The sequence below is a fragment of the Lissotriton helveticus genome, chromosome 11 (genome assembly GCF_964261635.1).
Source record: "Lissotriton helveticus chromosome 11, aLisHel1.1, whole genome shotgun sequence".
NCBI lineage: Eukaryota > Metazoa > Chordata > Amphibia > Caudata > Salamandridae > Lissotriton > Lissotriton helveticus.
The window spans coordinates 1083436087-1083464074 of record NC_136072.1 but is presented as its reverse complement, the minus strand read 5'-3'; the positions used below and the strand labels follow the sequence as shown (position 1 = coordinate 1083464074).

At 43.8% G+C, this 27988-nt stretch overlaps 1 protein-coding gene across 2 annotated transcripts in view; it reads left to right on the top strand.

Annotated features, from left to right (window-relative positions):
• The window catches only part of LOC144792572 (uncharacterized), a 283419-nt gene that overhangs the window by 121462 nt on the left and 133969 nt on the right, over window positions 1-27988 (top strand). For both annotated transcript variants that reach the window (XM_078667671.1, XM_078667670.1), the window contains exon 4: window positions 18041-19989. In XM_078667671.1, coding sequence (XP_078523797.1) covers window positions 18041-19989 — 1949 coding nt within the window. The remainder of the gene's footprint in view (window positions 1-18040; window positions 19990-27988) is intronic.

The window sequence follows — 27988 nt, the reverse complement described above, 5'->3', positions numbered from 1 at the left end:
CCAAGGCAAGAGCACCTGCTACTATAAAGACGTACAGTCTTAAATGGAAACGCTTTTGTGTCTGGTGTCGCTCAGCTGGCATTCATCCTTTTTCAGCTAAACCAGAAGAAATCCTGCCTTTTTTTCCTCCATCTAACGAGATCTGGATTGTCTCATGCAACCCTTAAGGTATTCCTAGCAGCGATTTCGAGATACCGGCAAGATGGGACAAATTCTCTTTATTCTACGAGAATTATACAACAATTCTTTAAAGGCCTTTTTAGAATCTTCCCTCCGGTACGTCGTCCACCTCCAGCGTGGCATCTCAACGTAGTGTTGGCGCAACTCATGCGTCACCCATTCAAACCTATCCATCGAGCCGATCTGAAATTTCTAACATGGAAGGTGTCACTGTTATTGGCCCTGACCTCTTCTAGGAGAGTCAGTGATATCCAAGCGTTCACTGTTCAGCATCCTTTCTTACAATGCACAAATGACTCTGTAGTGCTCCGCAGTAATCCGAAATTCATTCTCAAGGTGCCTTCGGACTTTCATTTAAACAAACCTGTGATCTTAAAGACATTCTTTCCTAACCCACAAACGCCTGCGGAAAGGGCATTGCATACTCTGGACATTAAGAGATGTCTGAAGTTCTATTTGCAAAGAATATCTTCATTGTGCAGATCTGATCAACTGTTTATCACCTATGGTGCAATTCGTAAAGGACAGGCAGTTTCCAAGCAAACAATCGCAAGATGGATATCTGCAGCTATTGCCTTTTGCCACGCACAAGCAGGAAGACCATTACAAGCAGCTCCTAGAGCGCATTCTACGAGGGCAGTGTCTTCCTCTACGGCCCTATTCGCTGGAGTCCCTCTTCAGCACATCTGCAGAGCGGCAACCTGGGCCAGTCGCCATACTTTCACCAAACACAATTGTTTGGATGCAGCCAGTGAGGCCGATGCTTCAGTGGGTCGAGAAGTTCTACGAAATCTTTTCAACTAAGGTGAGCCTCTGTTTCCCACCTCCTATTACTGCTGTTAGATGCTTATTAAGTCTCTATGCTGCACATGCTTAAATAATTGCATTCTATTATGTGTTTAATGATGTGTTTATTCACATATTGCATTTCTATGTGCTGTTAATGTTGACAAGCTTAAGCTACCTGTAGCGTCTGCCAAGCACGAATATGTACTGCTATCTACTCTGATTCAGGCATGTGAATCTATGAAAGACACACTTAATACTGGAGAAGAACAATAGTTACTTACCTGTAATCTGTGGTTCTCCAGTATTGGTGTCTTTCATAGATTCACATGCAACCGCCCACCTCCCCTCAGAGGCTCTCAGGCTACTTTGGTTTACCATCACTCCTTGTGAGAAAATCTGACAGCCTGATCCTCTGGGGAGAACCTTCTGGTGGGTGCTGTCGCCTGATTGGCTGTAGTTTGGACTATACAAAATGACTAGGATAGTCATGAGTGTGGAAGTTTTTTCTACTGTAGCTTGGGCTACTTTACTTCCTGGTTGGGAATTACTGGTTTTTCCAATGTTATTATAGCATATTATTTCTTTTTTATGTACCGTGGGACTCCCACTCCGACGACAGGGAATGATTCAGGCATGTGAATCTATGAAAGACACCAATACTGGAGAACCACAGATTACAGGTAAGTAACTATTGTTCTTCTTATATATTGCATCTCCTGCTTATCTTCTGCTGTGCATCCAGCACAATCAGAATGCTGCTTCTTGCCTTATCGTCAATCTCCTATCTCATTCTCCCATCTCACCCTACTTATTATTATTTTTTTTTTTTACTGGATGCCAGTTTCGTAAAGTTTAATCTTAGAGCTCTTGTGTCTGGTCCACAAGGCTTAGTTCTGCACCTGCCCTCTTGATCTTCAACACAAATTTGTTCACTACCTGTCCACACCAGGAGATCCTATTAATTTAATCTGACTGCTGTTCCTCATTTTACCCACTCTTGCACCATGGACCGACCTTTCTCAGTTCTGGCAGCCAAACGTTGGAATGCCATACCATAGCCCCTTTGAGCCATCAAACATCTAGCTTTTTAGAACGCTGTTAAAACTTGGCTGTTTTGTGCTTGATTTTGTTGTCTTTTTTTATCCTTTATGTTGGGTCCTGTCTGTGTTAGGTTTGCTGCTCTGTACTTCAGCAAGTACACCTGTTTAGGTCATTGTTTGCGCTATACATTCCTTAAGTAAATCAATTTGGCGTTGATAAGGCCTCTAGCTACCATCTTTTGGTACTGTGAAATGGATGGCAACAACAATGGCCTGAACTGCCACAGGCAGTAGAAAACCCCTTACTCCCCTGCTCCAGTTTGGGAGTTTTATTTAAGATCACAAAGCATCATGAGATTTTTTTCCTTTTCACAGCTAAGGCAATGTCATTGGTGAAATTAGTGTGATTGGTGGGAAACAAGGTTAGGTTTTCAAACTAATACCTCCATCTTTAAGACATCTGTTTTAGTCGACTGAGGTTTATCCAGTTTGCTACTAACTCCACTTCGTTGACTTGTGGACTAAATGAGGACTGTTGTCCACTTTCTCACTGACACATCGGTTGAATTGCTTTCTGCAAGATTTTATAGTATTTATAAAGATGTTAAATAGCAAAGGAGACAACCGTGAAAACTTGATGTACAAGAACAAGGTGACTACTAGATGGCTTTCGTATCTTGACAATATCACTGCATAGCACAGTCGATGACTCTGTGCTGTTTGCAACCTGGAACCAGAATGGAGAATACAGATACAAATTACAGGAAAAGAAAGCTGAATTCACAAGGACAACAACCTCAAGATGTGTGGTTGAAACTTTGAGCAGAAAACATTGCTCCAATTAATAGAGACACCAGTCGTTACAAACAGCAGTTTGTTTATATGGACTCTTTCGATGTCGCATTCAAAGGACAAGGTCACTACAGAGTTGCTCAATGCCCTCTACCAAAGTGCAGTGGTACTGCTGTACAACAATTTCTGATCCATTCTGGTCCCTGGGGAGAATTCCAAGATCCGGAATCTGCAGCTAAATCTTGTCTCTACCACATAAGGCGTTACCGAAGGGAACTTACTTCTTCTTTTACATGTTTTAGTGCTTTGTTGTACAAAATGCAGTGGTATAAACCTATATATCGCAAGAAACTGTGAAATATGTAAAATATTTCATGTATGCCTATGAAATATGCATCAATACCAAAGGGGGATAACGGACGGAGCGCTTGAGCAAATCAAACACTCACCCCAGTCAACTGATCTGGGTTTAATCCATCATCATTCTTTAGCTCACTCCACCACCCCAGTTCAGACATGGCCATATGCAAATCAGTCTGACCCAGTTCAGGCTGGACTGTTCCCATGAGGCACGGGGTCAAGACTGATTTGCAAATGGTTGGGTTCAAACTGGAATGGCATGGTGAGCAAAAAAACAATGGATTTAGGCCCAGATCTTTGTACTGGGGTGAATGTATGACATTGTTCTGCATTCTGTCCATCAACTGTTGTTTTTGCTTATTAAATACGCATAGCATCATCAACAACCCCAAAACCACTCAACAGCGCCTTCACATTGTCACGGTGTAGGAAATTAGGATCTGCTTTCATGGTCACCCCCACTTTGGCTGGTGCCATTATGTTTTACTGACTAGTCTGACTGAGATCCTGCTAATCAAAACCCCATTCTCTGTGCTTCCTCCCTAAATTGGATCTTGTGAGTACTTAAGTAGACTCCAGATTGGGTACTGCTGTACCCTTATAAGTCCCTAGTAAATGGTACTAAGGTACCCAGGGCGTAGGTACACCAGGGGTCTCCCATGGGCTGAATTATTTATTATGCCACCCATTAGAGACCACTCAAATAGTGATTACAAGCCTGCCATTGCAGCATATGTGAGCTGGTGCTAGCACAACTTACAACAGATATACGTTTCCTTATATCTAAGGTCACTGCACTTAAAACCTATAACTCACTGCCTTCGACCGTGTGATTTATGGAGTTGCCAGAAGCCATCAACGGTGATATTGGATAATATTACACTGTTACCTGTTATGTATTCATATTCTCTCTCTCTCTCTCTCTCTCTCTCTATATATATATATATATATATATATATATATATATCACACAATTATAGGCTTGTTACCAGACATGCATTTCAAGTGACTTAAATAATCTTCTCATTAATGCTGTTGACCCATAAACTGTTTTCAAATTATGTTATCCTGGACAAATATTTATTTTACTGAGCCGCTGTTTTCTTATTTATCACATATGAGATCACCTTCAAATGTGCAAGTTCAGAATGTCTGCTGTACGAAAACACTTTTGTTTAATTTAATAAACTAAACTTTTGTTCCATTTATATTACAAATTTAGACACACAGGATGCACATGACCGCTGACTTGCCTCTTAGTTCATTAACAGCATTATCGCTGGAAGGATTCTCAAACCACTGTGTCTTGATTCACCGCCTCAGGCGTGTAGGAGTGATGGGAACAGCCTTATTATGGCTTCAGACCTTCCTAGAGGGGAGATCCTTCCAGTTCTTCCAGGGCAATACCAACTCACGGCCCATGCCCTTAAAGTGCGGAGTCCCACAGGGCTCCTCACTGAGTCTCACCCTTTTTAATGCCTACATGGCCCCATTGGCAGAAGTGGGATCCAAATGGTGACATACTGCGACGATACACAGTTGGTTATATCCCTGAGCCATCCTAGCCAACAGTATAATGGTCTCCTTTTCTGCCTGGGGGAAGTCACAAAATGGATGAGTCTCTCCCACTTGAAACTCAACGGTGAGAAGACAGAGCTCATGATCCTTGGCAAATCACTAAGTTCCTTTCAAAAAACTTTGTGGCCTTCCTCCATGGGCCGGTTGCCGACTCCCAAAACAGAGATTAAAAACCATGGAATCTGGCTCGACCAGAACCTCACCTTCAAAGCACAGGCGAGGCTGACGGGCGCTTCATGCTATGGCCTACTGAGAATTATTCGTAAAATCCTCCCTCTCCTACCCCTGCTAGCAAAAAGACTAGTGACCCAGGCCCTAATTCTGTCCAGATTGGACTATGGAAATGCTCTTTATTTAGGTGCCCCAAAGGAGGTGATTTAATAATTGCAGGTCATACAGAATTGTGCGGCGAGGCTGCTCATTGACACCCCCAACCGCTGCTCAGCAAGACCTGCTCTGCGCTCTCTCCACTGGTTTCCAGTACAGGAGAGAATAAACTTCAAAGCTCTCTGCATAGCCGACAAGGCGCTAAATGGAAGTGGACCCTTAATTACAAATGCTATGATTCGCCCTTACAGGGCAAACGGGAAACTCAGATCAAATTAACTCCATCTTGCTGTGGTCCCTAGGATCAAGAAGGCCAGAAGTGGCTGAAGGCTTTTTTCACTCAATGCCTCCAGACTCTGGAATGCCCTCCCACTACATCTACGGAGCGAGATGAACCATCTGAAGTTCCAAAAACAATTAAAGACCTGGCTTTTCCCATAAAGAGATCAGCCCTCTAAGTTACGTCTGCAGCGCTGGGATGCTTCCAGGTAGGGATGTATGACATTACAACGCATGCTTTTACCACGCATGCTGTTACAACGCAGTTTTTACAACGCATGCTGTTACAACGCATAGCGCTTTGGGGTGCTAGATAGTGAATAGTTTAATTTACTATTCCAACTCCAGTCCCCGTGGATAGTAGGGAAGGTGTTGGATAGTAAAATAAAAATATTCCCTATCCTAGAGCGCCCCCCAGTGCAATGCGTTGTAATGGTTTTCGTTGTAAAACCTGCGTTGTAAAAGCACTGCGTTGTAAAAGTTTCGTTGTAAAGGATGTTTCCCTCCAGGTAGCCATGAGCTATACAAATGCCAATACAATACAATACAATACAAATCATTTTGAAAAACGATCACTTTTAAATAAATACATACCTAACGCATGAAGTGGTAGCACTCTCATTTGCAATCATTTTCCATTTAAATGGACTGCATATTTCCCACTGACGTGGTTTTACTGATGAAACTGTATAGTGTAGAATGTTTAAAAATGGAGTTTCTACAAATATTTGTCATTTGCACATCAGCAAGTAAAGTGTTCTATTTGGTTTGCTCCTATATAAATCTTTGCATCCCACATCTCAATTACAGAAAAAATTTGCTTTCGTAATTCCTAATATATTTTGAACTATTTGTACTAGTCACTTTCAAGCCGTTTAAATATGTTAGAAAAAAAATCTTGCAGTCTTTTGTTTCACCATGATTGTGAGCTAGATCACTTGACAAAAACCTCTAATTTTAGATATAAATATAGAAAAAACTAATTGACATTGACCTCAGTCCTCGAACAGACAACAAATGTGTCAGGATGAAAACAAGATTTAAAGGCGTCTTAATTGCGCATTCACTTTCTAAATGAACAGAACACCTGTTCTTTTCTTGTCATCCTCATAAAAACTGACTCACCATAGTAAGTAGCCAAGTAGATTTTTCGAGGCCTCCAATACCAATAGAACCATAGGTGGAAGGCAAAACAATTTGCAGTTCAATTCAGGAAGTGTGCAGGTGGCTTTGAAATTAATTTTGACACAGTTCATACATACATGTAGAATGATTGTAAATGAAAAAGGTTAGGGAGATGGAGTATACATATTTACTTGTGAATAACTCTCACTTCAGTTTATAATGGCCACTGGTCAAATATAGCACATGTTGAATTATAGTAATTATGCCGTAAGGTTGATTACAGATTTAGGGTGGGTAAGGTAATAAGGTAAGTTGGTATAGAAGAAGGAGTAATATAATAATAGACTCAATCAGAAAATACAGGTAAGGTGTATTAACATCAGGGATAGGGTACAAATGTAAGAGAAACATTAACATTAAGGAGAGTGCAAATGAGATTGACAACAGGATATGCAGCTTTGGATATATATATATATATATATATATATATATATATATATATATATATATATATATATATATATATATATATATATATATATATACATATATACACCCAATCCTGTGTTCACAATCCTTTCGAAAAACAGGCACCGACTCCGTGGGATTCAAATCAAGGGTCTTAATTTGCAAGTAAAAACGATCATATATATATATACTTGAAGATGAGGAAGCTGAAACGTTGTAGTGGAAATATATTTTTGTTCTTTGATGAATATATCTGTTTGAGTCACCTCTTTCTTATATATATATATATAGAGAGAGAGAGAGAGAGATGGATGGTGGTCAGTGGTGAATTACTCTAGGGTCAGTTTAAATATGTGATAGAGACTCTTAGTCGAACCTGGCTCCGGCTCCTCAGAACCATATCTAGAGCGTCTGTGCTCCTTACCTCTTTCTTTGACGGACGTCAGTCTAGGCAAAGATGAAGTCTGCTTGGATTTCTTCTTGTGCCTCTTCCCACCAGGAGCAGTCCAGGGACCTCCTCTTTTTCGATCAGGAACGGGCCCTTCGCAGAGTCCCAATGGACGGTGTTGACTGTCAGGCAGGCATGGAGATTCATAGCCCGCTCCTGCAAGGCCTTCAGAGCCATAGCTCGACAGTCCGAGCGCGACTTCGAATCGAGGTCACGCTCGAGACACCAGAGACAGATGAGGTAGGGGTCGATAACCAATATCATGCAGCGGCAGGCACCGCATTGCTTGAACCCTGTCTTTCTCGAAAATATCCTCGCACACGAAGTTGGGAAAATTCCAACCCAGATCGGTGCACCACTGGCGCGGAAAGAAAACAACTGACGTCTACTCGACTGGATGGCGCCTATATAGGTACAGCGACGTCCTAACCGGTGACGTCACGCAGAGCCGAATAGATCCACCCACGCAAAGGGTGTTGCTCAGCAGAATTTCCCGATCCAGCGTAACATCTGGGAAATTTAAAGGTAAGTAATCTGCAGCTAGATAGAGTCCCTACTAGTTAATGCGTTACCAGAGGTAAGTAATTCGTTCAATACATCATCTGGATTGCATCTCATTTGGTTACTGCTTAGTATTTAGATTATTCTGAAGCAACAGTGCATCAGAGTGAGATAAGAGGCCAGTCGCTTATCTAGTCTTGCTCTGAAAGTGATACCAGCATTGGACTGCACATGCAGTGCTCATAAAATACTCTGATGGAGTCTTATTTTTCAAAGTGTAATACAGATTCAGAGCATGCACATTCTCGAAAGTGTAGGGCCAAGAGATTTAAAGTTGCAATCTATTCCAGATTTAGTGGATTCTTTTCAGGTATTGTACCAAGTCTGGGGAAATAGAGATTTTTTATTTATTTATAAGGTTTTATATAGCGCGAACTTGATCCCGAAGGATATCCGAGCGCTTTACAATTTGAGGCAATCACCCAGCCAGTGCCCGTGTGGGCGGAGTCCCCTGGCAGGGCATGAATAAAAGGCCTCTGTTGTTTCACAAACAGGTCTGTCTGTCACTCTATTTGCTTGAGTTTTTTACTCAATCTGTTGCTATTCTAAGTTTGCAAAGATGGATACCTTTGACACAACCAAGTCTGTCCTCAAACACTTTGTGAGCATCTTGAAGGATATCTTCAACCTGTACTTCGTCTTCTACTACCATGATTTGATTTCTGGCTTTGGGATTGATGACAATGTGTAGGTCATATTGGTGCATCCAACCCAGGATTGGTAGACCCTCTTTGGCAACATAAATCTTACCATGAGTAGTGCGTGAGTTGAAAATCATCTGACCGGAAATGTACCCCAAAACATCTATTGACTGGCCCTGATAACGTACCGGGTTAAAATCCGTGTCCGATAGAGACACTCCTTCTCAGGTGGCTAAAAAAAGAGATTCAGGAATAACCGTGTACATGGAACCAGAGTCCACCATCAAGGTGATAGCCTTACCACAAACATGAAATACTGCAGTAGGTCTATTAAGTCTAGGAGAGTCTTGAGTAGCTCTTACCATAGTTTGGTTAGTCTGGAGTCGAAAAGTATGTTTGAGCCTATATGGTTGGACTACAGATGAAGTCCCTTTTGGTGGGAGACAGAATAGAAGAGGTGGATGAAGGTACTGGAGGAATGAGCGGAGAGGGAAGGGACCACAACAGTATGTCACCAGCAAGTAAGTCCGTTACACAGCAGAAACAGCTGACATGTTGAGGAGCCACTAGAAAAAGGGACCTCTTGAAGTGGGCAGTCTAGACTTCGCGGTTGGGTGACAGGTAATCAAAATGGGGCAGGTAAGGGGGAGAGAGAGGAAAATAAGCAAGCCATATGATACCACTGGAAGAGATTCAGGTCATTGGGCAACCCAGGGAAAGAAAACATTCTATTAATTAATCAGGAAGTAACTTAGGAAGAAGTCAGTTATTAGCATTCCCTTAGGAAGAATGTGTGCTTTGAATGGATCCTGTGTGGGTGCAAGCAGTTTAGCCTTTTTTGTTGCAGGGATTTATTGAGAGGATAACGCAACAAGGAGGAGGCAAAGTAATGCTGATTTATGCCTAACTATCCAGATCAACATGGCCAACCTTTGCTTCTATAGAACAAAGTAGAGCACGCATCTCGTGCTCATCACTGTCGCACTGCAATGGATGGGGTTCTTCCCCGTAGTAACCAATTTATCTCAGTACTCCTCAGTTAAATAATGATTCTCTACACTTATCCAGTTCATTTTGTTAACTTGACCTTTTTCAAATCATCACATCGGAGACGGTGTACTTGCGCCTGTATCTTTTATTAAACTTTTCATTTTCCAGCTGTATGCCTTTGGGAGCTTTGTACAACTGTACGTTTTATACAGGTAAGTCAAATAGAGTGAACACGATGTAAATTGACCCAATGCATTTCGAGCCCATAAGGCTCTTCGTCAGGGGTTTCTCTAAAAAATAGATAAAAGAAACAACTCAGCTGACCAATCCATGTAAGCATTCTAACCCAAATGTGCAAAACAAATGCCCATATGGCTGATTCCGATTCAAAAACCCACAAACGCGCTGCTCTGTAAATTAGGTGCTCCCTCCTCCCCCGCTACAGCAAATCGAAGTAAACTATGTAATCAAAATCTCCAAAAGTGCCCGTATGCAAACTCCTAATCATTCCTTAACCAACCCATATTGTTCCACCCTTAACGTAGTTACTACCCGTGTACTACCTAAACCCCCCTCGCTCTTCAAATCCCTTCCTCTTTGTTGCAACCCATACCTCATCAGCTCCGCCATAAGCGGTTCCTGCTCTTATTCATCATTCCATAGCTCCGCCTATGTCTCAAAACCATCCCTCTGCACCTTTAAGTACACCTTTTCCCTGTGCCCGATTCTCGCGATAACAAACCACTAAAACTTAATCCCGCGCTAACTAAACTCTTCGTGCCCTCTAGCCCTAATCAGCAACTACACCTCCCACAATGCTCTTTCGATGCCCCACCCAAATACCCGAAGTCATTCTTGCAGATTCTGTATTTTCCCAGTGTCAGTGAACAATTATCGAAATGCAATGTTTAACAACTGAATGAAATAAGTGTACCAAGAACGTTCAGTGTCACAAAATTAAATGAATTACATGCAGTGTACGGTGTCATAAATTAAATGAATTACATGAATTAAATTAAACGTTTACATGAATTCTGCATGAGATAGCATTCTAATTCCATCCATCAACTGAAAATTGTCCTTTAGATGAGTTTGTCGATATTGCATGAACTCCTCTCCATGTTTTTATCCATCTCCGAGGTGACAAGTTCCTTCATAAGTATTCCATTCGTAAAATTTCAATCCAACAGTGGGGTGCAGACACTTTGAGGCGATAAATATGCAGAAGCCAATCATGTCGAGATGTGAGTGCACTCCTCCCCTTCGCTAGTAAACATTGCTCGAAAACTTCTTTAGTTGGTGCGTGCGATCAGAAGCCGTGGATCTGGACAAAGGACATGGGAGTTTACTCCCCTCTGTCCAGCCCCTCCTCTGGGAGGGACCCCTGAATCGTCCCAACCCTTTACTTTGGGTACTTAAGGGCTTACCCGTGGGTGGCTCTTCAGATTTATCATGGGACAAGATTCAGATCCGAAAACACCTCATCTTTAACCGTCTGAGCACGTTAGACTTCTCTTTGGGAAGCAAGACTGCATCTGGAAGACTCCTGCTGCTCCTGGTTTCTTCATCATGCCTGTCTTATTCGTCATCTGTGTCTGTGCTCCATCCAGGTTCTTTTCCAGGCCTGTGGGCATCAAAGAGACCCGAAGGATCTCCCTTGGAATGAAGAAGTCATTCCCCTGCATCCACAGACAGCGCAACTAAGCTGACCAGTCTGCTGCTCCGGATGTCCTACGGACTCTGAAATGAAAAGCAACAAAGGTGGTGCTTCTGCAACTCACTTGGGGCCTGCACTGTTTTCTCAGCATGTTTGAAACCAGTATCCCTCATAGTAACTGCTGGAGCAGTACCCCTGTGCACCATGCCGACATGCCGTTGCCAAGGCTTGTTGACACTCTTCTCCAGAGATCTTCGGGCTCCAAGAAGCTCCAACCTCCAGCATCTCCTGCTACCAAGGTCTTCTGTCTCACGACATCCTCTGCATTCTGGTGAGCTGCTCAAGGTCCTCCGGCGACTCCTGTGCCTTCGGCCTGTGGTTCCTCTTGAGGGTCTTCTTTGACTCCAGTGGGATCCCCTGCTTGCTCGGGGCCTGCTCTGACTCTCCTGCACTTGGTGAGTCCCTTGGACCTTGCTGGTCTTGACAATGCACCTTCTTTACTTTCCTCAACTGTCGCTTCTGCCAAAGCTTGTCGGTGCTCCCGCAGGACACCGACCCCCTGGCTATCGACTTCCAATGTGGGACATCTCGTGAATGGCTCCTGGTCTTCCCCAGTGTCGCCTGGTCCTCACAGCTGAAGCGACAGCCATCGCCTCTCCTGCATCTTCGTTCATCAGTGGTCATTGATCTTCCGTGCCTCCTGGTCACTTCTGAGAGGCATAGACTCTGTCCCCACTGCTTGCAGGTACTCCTCTTCAAGAATCCACCCTTGGATTCAACCAGACTCTTTCACCTTCTTCGCCAGTGGCTTCTACACTGAAGTCCTCCATTGTGGTCTACGGCGGTTTCCAAAGTCACTTCACACCTATGCACCCGGCTTCCCTGGTTTAGGTATCCTGGTTACTTAGGCATCCATGGGTGAGGGGACTCTCCAACCTTCCATCTTCCACGGGGTTTCTTCTGGGTCCTCTGGGAAGGGTCCTTCTTCTTGAAAACTGCAACCTCGACTTACCCCTTGACTTGTGTTGAGTCGGCCGTCATGTTTCCACTCTGCACACGACCTCCGTGGGGTGCCCGACTTCGGTCACAGCTTGCATTCCAATTTATTAGTATATCGTTTGGACTGCCACTGCCGACCACTGTGTATTTGTGCTACTTACCTGTTCTACTACCGAAGTATTGTGTGTATTGTGATTATATCTACGGAGTGTTTATACTAAATACATATTTTTATAACTACACTGTGTGGTTCTTTTTCACTTAACCTACACTATAGGATTAGAACTGGTGAAACAAGCTGCTTTACACTCCTTCTGGACTAAACCTGAAGGCTTCTTTACACAGCTACCACTTAGAGAGCGTTCTATGGTTGTTTAAGACCACTAAAATCACCATAAGGGTTGTCTGGATTAGTGCAAGGCGCTTCACATAAATATGTGTGCACCATATAATAAGCCAGCCTCCTACACCCTTCGTTTCAGGAAACTGTAAAAAACTTCTATTTCTTTGGATGTAACCTGATGATGTCTAGGTAGTTCTTGTGGTTCAAAAGCAGTTGCTTAGCACCATGATGCTCCAGCGAACAAGCGCCTGATACATGCCTACCGTAGTGTGGAGGAGTGAGGAGACCATCAGTAGAGCCTTTTGCATCAAGAAGAGTCATTTAGAGAAGCAAGTAGTAAACTCAGGGCCTCTTTCAAGATTTTGACGCAGGGCTTCATAGTAAGTTACTTTGCTGTGCTGACCTGCTTCAGAAGAAAAGGGCAGGAATGTGCTGTATTTCGGAGATAGGCTTGCCAGTCCTCTTTCACTTCGCTGGTGCACAAATGGCTGCCTTGCGCCAAAGCAGGCACCCTTGCTGTTGAAATTATTATTATTGTGCAGGAAGCGACACCTTCCTGCACAAAATCAATCAATCAATGTAGGCTTTTTCCTCTCGTTGTGTACTGCAGCATGCACGGAAGGAGGAAAAAGCAAGGAAAAATAAATTTCTTCACATTACATCACCCCCGGGGAGGCGCATGGTTTTGACGCATTCCCAGATTGTTTTAAGTTGGGAATCTAGGATGTATCCAAATACATAGCCTTTAAGTCCCCTGACGCGGGGTGAGGCAACACAGAGACTTGTGCTGTGTTGCCTTACACCATATTTACAAAGCCATTAAAAGTCTATGCAGGTTGTCTTTGCATGGCCTCGTACCTGGCATCACCGTAGCGTCATTAAAAGTGACGCTCCAGCGGCGCAGGCCCCTTGTAAATGAGGCCCTCAGTCTAAGAGAGGAAGGTTTGACCATAACCCAATTAGGAAGGGATGTGTAAGAATTTAGGTAGGGACTGGATAGCTTTCTGTTGCCTGGTTTCCGAGGAGATTCAGCAATCGGAGGGCACAGCAAAAGGGGAGGAGGACAATTGAGTGTGAATGTTCAGACAGGCGCCTGATAGTTTAGCAAAAATGATTTAATACACAATAGAGTACAATGGAGGTGGCAACAGGAGAACCTAAGTTGCAAGGCTCAGTCTAATGACCAGTGGCACCCTGTAGAACAGCCACTGCCTTGGAAATGCCATGCCAAGATGTATCTTTAATTAATAATACATTTCATCTGGTAACATTTTGTAATTTTAAATGTTTCAACAGTGACAGGATAAAAAAGATTGTGCCTATAATAAGCATGTTGTATTAGACTTTTGTGTTAAACAACTAAACAAAGTGCTTTGAGACTTTTCCAGTGTTTTGAAATCTCTTTCATGTCTTATATTAACTGGGCTCTTATATAAGGATGCTTTGAGTGACTAATATGAAACTTGCAGTGAATTTTACAAAATTACAGACCAATAGTTTAAAATGTTTACAAAAAACATAACCAATAAGATAACTCCAAACTTTACGTGTGGTACCCCTCCCCACAATTTCTGAGCATGATAGCTACTCAGATTTAAATGGTCATTCTATAGCTCCTTCACTAGTGCCATCCCAACTAGAAAGCAAGAACCCCTACACACCCTCTGCGGTCATACTTACTTTTTGTTGTCTTTGGCCCTTATTCCAATTTAAACAGTACATTCTTATTCTGCAGGGTACTGCATTCACTAGGTGTTCAATTTGTGCCTTTATCCAATTTATTTACATTGGAGTGGTGTAAATTCCCTAGTAGCATGTGTCAATCTCCATTCTGAGGTGCATAAACAGCGCACAATAATAATAATAATCCACATTTGTAAAGCGCACAATCACCCGTAAGGGTCTCTAGGCGCTGGGGGCCGTCGGGAAGATTAAGCAAGCTATTGCCCAGAGTCACATGGTGCTGGGCTGACCTGCCGCTGGAGCCGGGGATCGAACCCTGATCCCCAGATTCCAGCGTCAGTCGCCCTGGCCGCGGCGCCACACCTCTCTTGCCTGTAGATTATGCATCAAGTTGTTTTTGCCTGCACAGTCATGATTTGGCTGCAAACTGGAATTTGCAGGATTGATACTTTGCTCCCTCATAAGTCCTATGAACTTATGACAACATGTGTATATCTATAAATAAACTTTAGGCTATTCGCCTCAGTAGCCTTATAAAAGATTTTACTAGGATACGTTTGTGCTGATTGCATATTATTTTTTTCTCTTAAATATTTACTTTTCTTATTAACCACACCATCTTCATTCTAGTGCTTTCCCACCAAATCATTCTTCCCCTACACTTGATTTATGATAGTCACTAAAGCTCTACTTTAATAGAGATTTTTACTCTTGAAGCACTTGGATATTTACTTACAATGGTCTTGTTCCTCAAACACAGTATTGTAAAACGTTGGTGTCAAATGCTACTTGGTGCCCAGTCTCACCTTCCACCCCATTGACTTACATTTCCTGGTAGTTTCCCAGATCAGGGCACTTGGTTTTCTTCTCTTACTCAATGCCCCTGAGATGGATTTGCACAACAATGCACCAAGTACTTTATTCTATTCTGTTCTCTTTCACTGCATAGAGAAGACAGTTCCTTTGCCCCCTGTTTTTAGGTTGAGCCTAGAGCAGCGGATGCTCTGCGTGCTCGACTTTTAGTAAGGGGGTTTCCAAAGTGCTACCCACAAGCTTTTGCTGGCCTCAAGCTTGCGTGCACACGCGCAGCCGCCATCTGCGTTTCTTATCTTTTCCTCCGCATCTCTTGCTATTACTTTCACTTTCACGGCTGTGCGGCCGTGTCACTTTCGCAGCCGCGCGACCATTGCTTTTCTTGTTCTAATGTGCTTTCGTATCTCACTATGAGGCATTGATAACACCCTGCTATTTATGTTTCTAGAGTTGATACAATCAATAGAAACCGATTTTGTTTTATAAATATTTTACACTTTAACTAGCTGGTAAATGTAATTTGCTGATGTGTCACTGGTACGTTTCACGGCATAAACAACAGTTTACCTGTGGGACTGGGGAAGGTTTATATTTTGGGGTACTGCCCTGTCTCACGTTGCTAATTGGTAATCTTGACGATTCTGTAATATCTGTTTTGGAAGTCTTTAATACAAATATTTAATTCACTAGGTTACTGATTACCCTTCTCTGGTAACAATGGTTATTATGTAGCACCTCTTTTCTCCCAAAAGAAGCTGAAATTCTAGACATTCATTTTTAAAGATAGTCCTTTTCCCACCAGCATATCTAATAGACGCTGCAGACCATCAAGAATGCCATGAACTGCCTAGTCCTTATCTATGCAGCTAAGAAGTCTATCCATGATAATATCCAAGAAGGAGACAGTCCTACCTAGGCAGCTTCCAAGTACCAGACCTATTATATTATCCTCGTGTCAGACCTAGCAGAAATTCCACCAGCTGCTTCAAACAGGTTGTAAACCTAGTCACCGCAAAAAGATGAGGCATAACGCAGAGTAGGTTTGCAAAATCATGTTAGTAGAATCTGATAAAAAGTCACTCTGCTCATACCTTGCAATGCCAGTGGGATGGATGCAGGATTGCAAATTACCTGCCTACATGGCAGCCCATACTTCCAAACATGGGAGTAGGGCCTTCTTTTCTTTGACCATTCACAAGGATTACTTCCCCCATCTAAAAGGGAGAACAAAAAAGTGGTCATGTCGCTACAGAGAGCAAAAGAAAATGTCCCCAACTCTCAGAGTAAAGGAAAGGATTTTACTTGAAATATTTCTATTTCCTTAAGTGCTTCTGCAAACCAAACTAGTTTCTGAATAAGCAAACATTTAGGATGGTCACCCTGTATCACAGTTATCCTTGTATGCCCTGTTTTGGAGAATGCTGCATTTATCTTGTGTGTGTGTGATGTAATGTAGAAAATGTATGCTTTTTACTCGAGCAGCAATAGCACCTGTGCAGTTATGGCTATGTCTGCATTTTCACTGAAAGGGCATTTCTTATATTCTTAATACCTTTAGAGCCGTTCGAATCTGCATGACGCATTCCAATAAAAAACGTTTCTCCACTGTGGGTTTGGCATGGCAATATATGGATCGATCAAGCAGAGCCCAAAACCTAGTGAGAATGGAGTCCTAAAGTATAATTTCCCATTTTAATTACTTTAGGAATATTAGCTGGCTGCAATGTCAATAAAAATGTTGCCACCACCAATACAGGGAGCAGGGACTCTGCCCCAGCATCCTGAAAAACAAGCATTGGCATAGCCATTAGGTCTCGCTTTTGGGACCTTATAAGTATTTAGTTATGCAACACAATATCCTTGGTGCAACAACATCAACTGTTGCATGGCTAAACACTTATAAGGTCCCAAAGGCGAGACCTATTGGCTATGCCAATGCTTGTTAACATTGGGTACAAGTTCTCATGAACAGGCCGTGGGCTGCCTTTATGAATTGGGCACCCCAGAAGTCATACAGGCTGCTTTGAATGATATTTTAAGCACCTAAAGACACGTAACAAATATTGATTCTCTATTCTTATGTATTGTTGTTAATGTGTATTGTTAGGTGTAATATTTACGAGGAGCTCATAATATTCAGCATACATTTTGTAGAGTCTCTCTATTTTACCCCCAAATATTTTATTATTGGTATAATGCTGATATGTAGGTATTTTATATGTGAATTTTCTTTTGATCTGTTTTATGCAAAAGACGAATAAAGATTTTGATGATGACTTGTGGGAAGCTATACGCTTTCAGTTGTGAGCATGGTAGCATCATTAGTGTGTGGAATGTGTATTTGTTTCAAAGTGAAATATTTCGGCAACCATGTCTGGTACCCTTCATGCTTTCAACAAGCTTCAGGCATTGGCTGCAAATGCCATTCAATGCCATGTTCGGTCGGGTAATGTTACAGGTCTTCTCCTTTCTACTTGAGTTCATAATACGGTGTAATATTCCTCACTTATATGAATTACATGTTTGGGAATATGTCCATGCTCCAAGTTAGAGAGGTACTGATTATGTCCAGGTTATATCTCGTAGTTACTTGTACTCTTGCTCCATCTGCTCTATCCCCTTGTTATTCAAAAAACAAATCTGTCCTAATTTTTTGCCGTAATCCACATGTTGGCCGGATAGAAAGCACTGAAGGTGTAGCTACATATATTTGTTGTGGAGACATAGGTCTTTGTGGAGTCACCCATAGATATTCTGGGTTTTCCATAGGCTTTGACACAACACTAGCGTCCATGTCTGCACCATGAATATATGCTATATCCATACGAAGGAAGATGAGGGGAGGGTTGACTCACTACAAAGGTTTCTGCAGTTAGTAACGAGAATGTACTGAACACATCATGCCTTGTCAATTAACTATTCAGTTAGAAGTTGTTTCAACATATTATGTTTTGTTCCCCCCTGCAGAAGCAAAATGCATGAGAACCAGCATGTCTGAAAGACTGGACAGTGGACACTCCACTCGAAAAATAATGCCTCAATCATGTGGCTCCACAACAGCTCTAGTTCACCATCCTCTATCACTTCTTTCTTGCATTCCATCTCCCTTGACCCCTCCATGCATTCCTGAACCACCTACCTCTAGCCTACCTCCTGTGACTCCTCAATCTTTTCCAGCACATCTTACCTCCAATACTCTTTGTGTGACCCCTTCCTCTCTTCATCCACCCATACCGGATTCATTAGTACCAATTCCACCCATACCTGATGCATTAGTTCCAGTTCCTCCTATCACAAAACCATCTGCTGTGACACCTAGCTCTGTTCCTGCATCTTCTTCCCTTATTCCTTCCGTAGCTCCTGCACAATCTCATCCTGCTCTTAAGGATCATATGTTTGTTCCAACTGTTGTGCCCTCCCATCAACCTCCTGTCAATGCTTTATGTGATCCTAGGTTTCCTTCTTCTCTTCCACTGACTTCATACTTTGTTTCTACGCTGCCTCATGCCAGTCCTTCCTCTGTTCCTGGACCTGCTTTGAAATCGTCTGTTCCTTCTTGTCTTTTTCCTTCCACAACAACTCATTCTTCTCAACCACCCTCTGGCAGCCCACTCTTTATTTCATCTCTTTCAGCCAATTTTGTTACTCCAATTGTAACTCCTTTTGATTCATCCCATATGTCTTCTTTCATTATTCCTGCATCTCCTCCCTCTCATCCAGATACTGCGATTCCTCCCAGTATCCTTGGACCTCAGTCCAATCATCCAGATTCGTTGACATCATCCATTGTTCCTGCTACCCTAACCATTGTTCCTGTAACTGCTTCCAGTGTTCCTGCACCTCCAGCCTCTTGCCCAGATCGTGTGACTCTCTCCAGCATACCTAAAGCCTCTCACTCTCATACAGATCTTGGGACTCATTTTAGTATTTGTGCACTTCCGGTTTCTCATCTGGATTCTGTGATTCCTTCCAGTATTCCTCATCCTCCTTCCACTTATTCAGGTACCATGACACCTCCCATTGCTCCTGTGCCTCCTCCTGATCACCCTGACCCTGTGAATCCTTCCAGTGCACGTGCACCTCCGTTCTCTTGCCCAAATCCTCCCACTCCTTCCAGTGTTTCTGCTCCTTCTCACCCTCATCCAGATCCTTCTGGTATCTGTGGACGTTCTTCATCTCACACAGACCCTGAGACGTTTTCTAGTATTGCTCCACCTTCTGTCCCTCACACAGATCCAATTACTTCTAGTGTTCCTGCACCTTCTTCAGTTCTTGTTACTTCTTGCAGTGCTTTTACAAATCAATCATCTCAACTAAACCCAAAGACCCCTCCCTGTGGTCCTACATGTCCTTCCTCTCAGCCTAATACTGTAGTCCTTTCATGTGTTCCTACACTTCCTTGCTCCAGTGCTGATCCTGTGCCCGCTTCCATTGTTTCCCAAGCCCCTTCTACTCGCACAAACCCTGTGCCCCCCTCAGTGGCTCCGGCTCTTTGCATATCTAATCCAGGCCTCCTGGTTCCTACTGTTAATGAATCTCTGCCTTCTCCAAACTCAGAGATTCCTTCCTCTCTTGTTCCCCCCTTGCCAGCTGGTATTCCTGTGCCTTCTCTGTGTACTCGTCCGTCCTCTACATCATTGGAGATTCCTTCTAGTATCCCTACATCTCTTTCCTCTCACCCAGACCAGGTGACGACAACTCCACCTCCCATTAATCTGGATACTGAGATGCAACTTATTTCTCCACCTCCTCCTCCTCCTTCTCCTTCGAACCAAGTCCATCAGATGCAGCCTAGTTCTCGTTCAGACACAGTCCCTCCTTCCCCTGTTTGTGTACCGCCTCCGGCTCCTCCTCTCCCTCCTCTGCGTCCACATTTATTCTTCACGCCTCATCGGGAACAGATCAACAGCTGCAAGGTATGTTTCAATGTGATATGTAGCATACTTTTTATATAATTATTACAACGCAGTAGCACAGCTTTCAAATGGGCGTTTTAGTGAACGGGGTATCGGTCTTACTGTTAAAGGGTAAAAAGAGGGCTAACCAGCCAATATTAAAAGCATGGCATAAGAAGGCTGAAGGATGTGTATGTAATAGAAAACGTGGAATGTGCAGCAGTAGGTGAGGGTAAAGGAATCCAAGGGAAATTGGCATAGTCCGCTAAAGCAGACTCTTGGGTTACGGATAGGTGCGAGGATGGATTGCCCTTCCCTATGCAGGTGATGTTTTTCATACAGGGATATTTGTAAAGTCTTCATTGATTCAAGACTAGTGTCAGGAAAATAGTAATGTGGAGGAGCCAAACTTTCTTGCAAGAAAACTTTGTTGTTAGGAACACACTGCTTACCAGCACTCTATAAGATTTATTGCATGTTTCCGGTTCTGAGTTGTAGCAGAAAAAATACACTTTCTAATGAAAAAAGCCCAAAACAATCATGTTTGCTTCGGACAGAGGGATTTAGAGTGTCTGCTTGTATGAATGGTTCTTTGCCATAACAACATGCTGTAGACCCTTTAAAACTATTAGGGGTAGTTTTTAAATTTAGTTGTATTAAAAGGCACTAAATAATACTGACTTTTTCCACAGGGTTACAGACGAATGCAGATGAATGAATGGTACTCAGTGGATTTATAAAAAGTGACTACTACCTAAAGAGGGTGACACCACACGAAGATCAGTTCATATCAGTCCCTACATTAGAAAAAGAAAATAACTATTCGTGACAGGTTTCTAAATTGATCACTTGGCATACTGAATACTATAGCTTTGTGTGCAGACTTACAGGTAAATGAAGGAGAATGTGCAGTCGCCTTGGTGACAGAATTCTGACTGTCCCAAGTAAATGTGAGGACACACACAAAGAAACAGGTTACATACACCCTGTATACTGCAAAGTTTACCGACAAACTGTTGATTGGGCTCAAATATACAATTATTCATCTAGGAGGAGCCTTAGAGGGAAGAACAGGCATCAAGGGTGCTCTGCACTCAACAACAGTACCATGTACAGAAAAGCCCTTGTTGCACATTACACATCACGTCAGAATTTGTAGGGACTCCCCACTACTTCTGTTTAGTTGGGGAAGGGTCTCGTACCTACTTATAAACCCACCCATGTGTATTTTTGAAGATGGAAACCGGTCCTATAGTAAAGATTGGTTCTCACAAGTGTTAAGCTAAGTAAAAACTGTGTGTTAAGGGTGTGCCTCCTGTAAGCGACCACCAAGGAGTGATGAAATACTAACTGCATATGCTGCACATCTAAACATATGTGTTCCCTATGGATCCTCATCAGGAGAGGAGAGCTTCTACCTCACAAGCACTGCTAAACTTAAAAATGGGTTACGGAACAGCATGCTGCACTTGTCTTTAGTTTGTAGTGGCCATACTCATAATTAAAAACCATGCCACATTTAGACCATTTTAAGTTGAACAGCCAACATGGTGGAATGTCTCCATGGTGGTTTGCTAAGCTTTTTTAAAATTTCTTTATTTACTTTAGCTAAGGTGTATACAGTCGCTGAGGAGGCTGTGCAGTGTAACTAAAAAACATTTGGCAAGGGTACTAACGTGACACCTATTGACTTTGCCAATGCTCGGTACTGGCTCCTCTCTTTTCCATGATTAAGTGACTTTCCACTTTACTCCCTGGCAGTGTCACTAAGTAAGCTCTCCAAAAACCTATCAGGCCCAAAACTGGCACCACTCTTGGAAGTGATGAGAGCTAAAATTGGCCCCACTCTTTCTTACGGCATTGAGATACTCAGGGGGAAACTGAACACTGCCTTAAACCAGCACACAACCAGAATTTATAAAAGAGTTCTCCGACTGCCAAAGTCTGCATCCCCAGCGCAGATAAGACTAGAGATGGGGCTTTTGAACTATGAGGCTTTAAACGTGGGCACTTACCTAAAGCTCTTCCATAAATTAAGACAGGCGGACCCATGCACACTAGAAGCCTTAGTCTGGCTAGAAATCACTCAGACCAACCCATGCGGAACGTATGGTCGCCTCCTTAAGGACGCCATTGATCAAATGTCAGTGAGTGATCTATGGGTCCTGAACCCCAGTCAGTCAGCTTTTAAAATGGCTATTAAAAAATGTGTGAGAATGAGATCGCTAGACATGGATAAAGCACTTTTTGCAAAACGTAGCCACTCCTGGGCACTTATAAACTCATACAGACGGCTAGCCCCCGCAACGTATCTGTCTTGTACATACTCTCTGTATCTTAAACGTAGTCTTATAGCTATCAGAATGGGTGACTGGCGTTTCTTGCAAGACCGGCCCTCCCGGCAACGTACGGTGGAAGATACAACCTGCAGAGGGTGTGGCAAAACGGAGGAAACTTTGCTGCATGTGGTCTGCCTTTGCCCTTTTTATAATTCCCAACGTAGGTGCAAACTAAAAGCTGAATGGAACAGGTTGGGTGCCCGGACCTGCAGGCAAGCCATCATTATGGCCTTGAACCCAGAAAACACAGTTTTAAATATAAGGCTAGCCATTTTTATACAGCAAGCATACCGTAATCTTAACCAATTGAGTCCACACTGAGCCCTGCCGAGATCTTTTTAACTACTAATATACCGTACAACATCTATTAACTTCTAAGGAAGTAAAAATGAAACGATTATAAAATGTATTGTAAGAGTATTGGTCTGTTTTTATACATAAGATACTATTGGTTGTGTTCAGCTTATAATGTTATTTAATAAGAAGGATCAAGTTGTGGATAATTTCCACTTTTTATACAACCGTCAAATAATCAACCGCGTCTTTATACTTTTTTTAATACTTGTATTATAATGTGAATTTTGTATTCTTCTTTTAAAGATATCTGTGTTATATCTAAATAAAGACATTCTGAGGGCACTTTACAATAACCTTACAGTAAATTGCAAAGAGGTTTTTTTGTGCATCATTCCTGACCCCGACATTTTTGCCTTCTTTACTGACTAAGTTACCTCTGTAAGAGGCTAAATGACTCTTGCTGTCCTTCATTACACATGAGCACGTTGACCTTCGGCAGCCAGAAAGGTAGGTCAGCCGTAAAAGAAATGGTACCACTCGCTTAGAGAAAAAATTTAACTATTTGAGAGTAAAACAAATCTCGACATTGTGATGTTTGTACAAAGAGCCTCTAATTCATGCTAGTTAGATGATAACTTCTTAATCTTTACATGTGTTTTAATCCTATCAAGTGCTGACAATGCAATGCAAGGGTACCTCTAATTCCCTATTAATATATCATAGCGCCTCTTATGGAAGACAATCTGATGGCTACATCTGCCTGTGAATTTCTCACCTTTTGAATTCCCCCATGTGCAGCATTCCATGGAAACTTTTCTCCATAACTCTCCAACGTCGATGAGGACGTCACAATGGAACGGCTCCAAGCGTGACATCAACAGAGCAATAAGAAGACCTCGTCAAGTGTGCTGATGTCCGTTCCCTTTTTTCCGCACCATCGGCGTGTAACAGTTTTTCCCAGGGCTCTCCATTTCTGGGAGTTTCTTTGTTGCAGGATCTACCTGTAATTGTAGCAGTGATCATGGCTACCTAGAAGTCCAGATTTAAGCCATACAGGGAATGTGTGGGTCATATGTCGATTACTGACCCTCATGAGGATTGTTTATGGTGCTTTTCGTCAGACCACGGCGTCCAGGGGTGTTTGTCATGCAGGCGCAGTAATCCAAAAGACCTTAAGGAAAGGGAGGCCAAGCTGTTTATGGCCAAGGTGAAAAAGCAGAAAAGGGACCAAAGGAGGTTGAGATCCAAGTCGTCGACTCCGTATACCTCGAAGTCGTTGAGGAAGCATAGATGTCAGTCATCTAAGGATGAAACACCGAAGTCGGGATCTCTGGTTCTCTGACGTTACTTCAAGGATGAAGTGTCTCTTTCCCCTTCTCCTCAGGTGACTCCGGATCAGTCTCCAGGTCTGAAAGTCTCACCAACGGCATGAGAAATGACACCTTCACCTCCGGCCACTCCGCCCCTGCTCCAGGGTCTCCGGCGCTGAAACCAGAGCCAATTAGACTGCCTCCTCGAGCAGTCTCAGAACCAGTGGTACCGGATCCAATATATCCAGCCTTTCCGGCTCCAGGTATGGATCCATCGCATTTCCTAAATGTGATGTTTGGCATATTTAACAGAGTGGCTAATCCTGCTGGTGCGCCGATTGGCCCTGCTTACATACTCCCTTGGAGGTTTGCCACTGCACTTCTCTCAGGCAAATTTCATGTCTTTTATGCCAATGGCTCCAGGGATTTGTCCTCTCCCGACGCCGAGGTTCTTGACACCAGTGCAATCCTTGGAGGGAAGAGTGCCGTTGGATGGTTCTTCTCCGGTGCCGTCTTACTCCAGTCAGGCGCCAACTCTGCCTCATCCGGCGTCCTCTACTATTCCTGTGGAGCTTCCATCAGTGCCGGTCCCGAAGTCAACAGGGCCGCATCTGGCATCACCGTGGCTGGTCCCAAGGGTGAGATCCAGAAGGGAAGCACACAGGCTGCTGGAAGAGGAAGAATATCAGGAGCAGCAGAAGGGGTCTGAAGAGGGTGAGATTGTTGACTTTGTCCAAGAGTTTGAGGGCCTACAGGAGGCTAGTGGACCTGGGCCTTCCAACACAGGAGGTTTCCGCATATGACTCAGTAATAAGGAAGGCAACTGATCTGCTGGATTTGCCATTGCCTACCGCAGAGCTTAACTCTAACATTTAAACGGAGGTGCTTCATTCCCCGTCCTCTGTTTTGGAACCTCTGCTTCCTTTTAATGAGACTTTGACTTAGCTAATCTTGGAAGTGTGGCATAAGCCAATGACTGCCCCTGCAGAGTCCAGATCGGTGGCCAGGAAGTATAAGGTGGCTCCGGGAGATCATGCTTTCCTTTCCATACACCAGTCTCCTGACAGTTTAGTAGTCTGGCATCATGCTCCTCTAAGCAGTCTGCAGGCTGTTTCCCAATCACTCCTACAGATAGAGTATCTAAAAGGATGGAGCAATCGGCAAAGAAAGTGTTTTCTTCTGCCAGTATGGTTCTGAAATCAACAAATGCCACATGCCTGCTAGGTGCTATATCCATGTTCTGATCGACTCAGCAACGGAGGTGCTCCTTAAGCTTCCAGGGGACATTCAGGGCCATTTTGCGGAACTACTAACTGATACCCAAGCTGCGGCCCGTCAGGTCATTCAATCAGGTCCTGATACTGTGGACTCTGTCGCCAGAGTAATGGGTTCCTCGGTTGCAACTAGGAGACACGCCTGCCTATGGTGGTCTGGATTTTTACTAGATGTACAGGCTACCCGATTCGACTTGCCTTTTGACGGCTCTCATTTTTTTAGATGCCAAAGCGGACTTAGGGCTACAACGCTTTAAAGATAGTAGAGCCACAGCAAGATCGTTGGGTCTCCAGTCCCAGCCCAGGGGCTTTGGGTAGTGCAGATTTTGTGGTTTTGGCAGAACGTAACCCTTTCGAGCCAAACAACAACAGCAGTCGCAACAGCAGCAACAGTCAAACACTCTGTATAGGTCATACAGAGGAGAAGGTAGAGGTCGTCTGTGAGGCACAGTCTCCTCCTCCTCTTCTCCTAGCACTGCAACTTGTATAGTAAGGAAGCAGCTCCAGCTACCCAATCCTAGAGCATGTTGATCCGGTGGGAGAACAGGTTTCCCATTTTCTACGAAATTGGAGGTCTGTTAATTCAGATCTCTGGGTTTTGGGTCTTGTGGAAAATGGGTATGCTCTTCCGAGAGTTTTCCCCTTATTTCCCCACTTGCTAGGGTTGGTGCTCAGAGGAGCACCTGTTGCTAGTGCAACAGGAGATTATATCTTTGCTACAGAAAAGTGCAATAGAGGTGGTTCCGGAGCAGGAAATGGGGATGCTACTCTTGGTACTTTCTGATTCGAAAAAGGACAGCCGGTTGATGCCAATCCTAGGCCTCAGGATCTTGAATTATCACCTCCCGCAGGAGAAGTTCAAGATGTTGACCCTAGGTGGTTCCGGAGCAGGAAATGGGTCAGGGGTGCTACTCTTGGTACATTCTGATCCCCAAAAAGGACAGCCGGTTGACGCATTCCTAGGCCTCAGGATCTTGAATTTTCACCTCCCGGGAAGCTCAAGATGTTGACCCTAACTCAGGTTCTTCTGGCGATGCAGCAGGAAGACTGGATGGTGTCGATCAATTTCCAGGAGCATACTTTCACATTCCCATCCTGAGGTTGCATCGGAAGTATCTCCTTTTTACAGTAGGGTCCCAACACTACCAGTTTGCCGTCCTTCTGTTCGGTCTTACTTCAGCACCTCGGGTCTTCACAAAGGTGATAGCGGTGATAGCAGCACATCTCAGAAGGTCCGGGATTCCTGTTTTCCCCTATGTGGACGACTGGCTGCTCAAAGCAAAGTCGACAGAGACGGTGCTGCATCATTTGTAAGAGACATTTTGTTGTTCGATTTGGGGTTTTCAATAAACATACCCAAGTCTCACCTGGTGCCCTCTCAGCGCATCCTGTTCATAGGGGCAGTACTGGATACTACTGTGAGTCGTGCCTTTTCACCTCCGCAGAGGAGTCCGGCATCCATTCTATGATTCTGCTTTTTCACAATAGAGCAGTTGTTCCAGTCGTGAAGGTTTTACACCTGTTCGGTCTGTTCGCTTCCTGCATACTGTTGTTCAGCAATGCACACTTGCACATGAGGGACTTCCAGTGGTGCCTCCGCAGGCAGTGGTTTCAACACAACGGAAATCTCAAGGAGGTGATCAGAATTTCCAGATGCAAAAAGAACAATTGATGGACAGAATGCAGAACAATGTCATGAATTCACCCCAGTACAGAGATGTGGGCCTAAACCCATTGTTGTTTTAGCTCCCCATGCAAAGTCCAGTTTCAACCCAGCCATATACAAATCAGCCTTGACGCTGTCCCAAATTGAACAGTCCAGACCAAACTTCCAGGCCAGGTCCTCCCTGGACTGGAAACAAGAATCCTAGGACCAGTTTTGGGGTTTTACCCCATATCAGTCAGGATAGCTTGACTCCAGTGGCATGGAGAGCACAAGACCCATGTCTGGGCATTCCCGTCCCTCTCGGGGTGACAAATGCAAAAAACAATTGATGGACAGAATACAGAACAATGTCATACATGCAACCAAGTACAGCGATCTGGGCCTAAAGCCATAGTTTTTTCCAGCACTTCATCCATCATCTCCTTGCAATGTAGACCAGAGACACTGCAGCGGCACTTTTATGGTGGAGTGTCTCGGACAACCTGTCTCAAGGGAAGCTGTTTCAACCTCCTCCACTGGTGTCCACAGTAATAAGTGATGCCTCCAATGTAGGGTGGAGAGCTCATCTGGGGGATCTGGAGGTCAAAGGCCTTTGGTCTCCAGAGGAAAGATTGTTTCACATCAATCTTCTGGAATTGCAGCCAATATGTTTAACTCAAAGCCTTTCTTTCCGCCCTTCGCGGTCAGTCGATTCAGTTCCTGATTGAAAAACACTACAGCGATGTGGTACATCAATAAACAGGGAGGAGTGTGCTTGTATCGCCTCTGCAAATAGGCTCTGCGACTCTGGTCCTGGGCTCAGGGGCATCAGATTTGCTGGACTGACAATTATCTGGCCGGAGTGCTGAATGTGTGTGCGGACAGTCTCAGTCGTCAGTACTCGCCCAATCATGAGTGGCGTCTTCATCCCAAGGTGGTCCGTCATACTTTCAGGATGTAGGGGTTTCCTCGGTAGGACCGGTTTGCCACTCACTGCCCATTGTTCTGCAGTCTCCAGGATCCGATGTGGGGAGCGTTGGGGGGACGCATTTCTGTTAAATTGGGGCTCACAGCTTCTCTGCGTGTTTCCTCCCATACCCTTGATTCCTGGAGTTCTGAGGAAGATTTGCCAAGACCGGGCCCTAATCATATTGA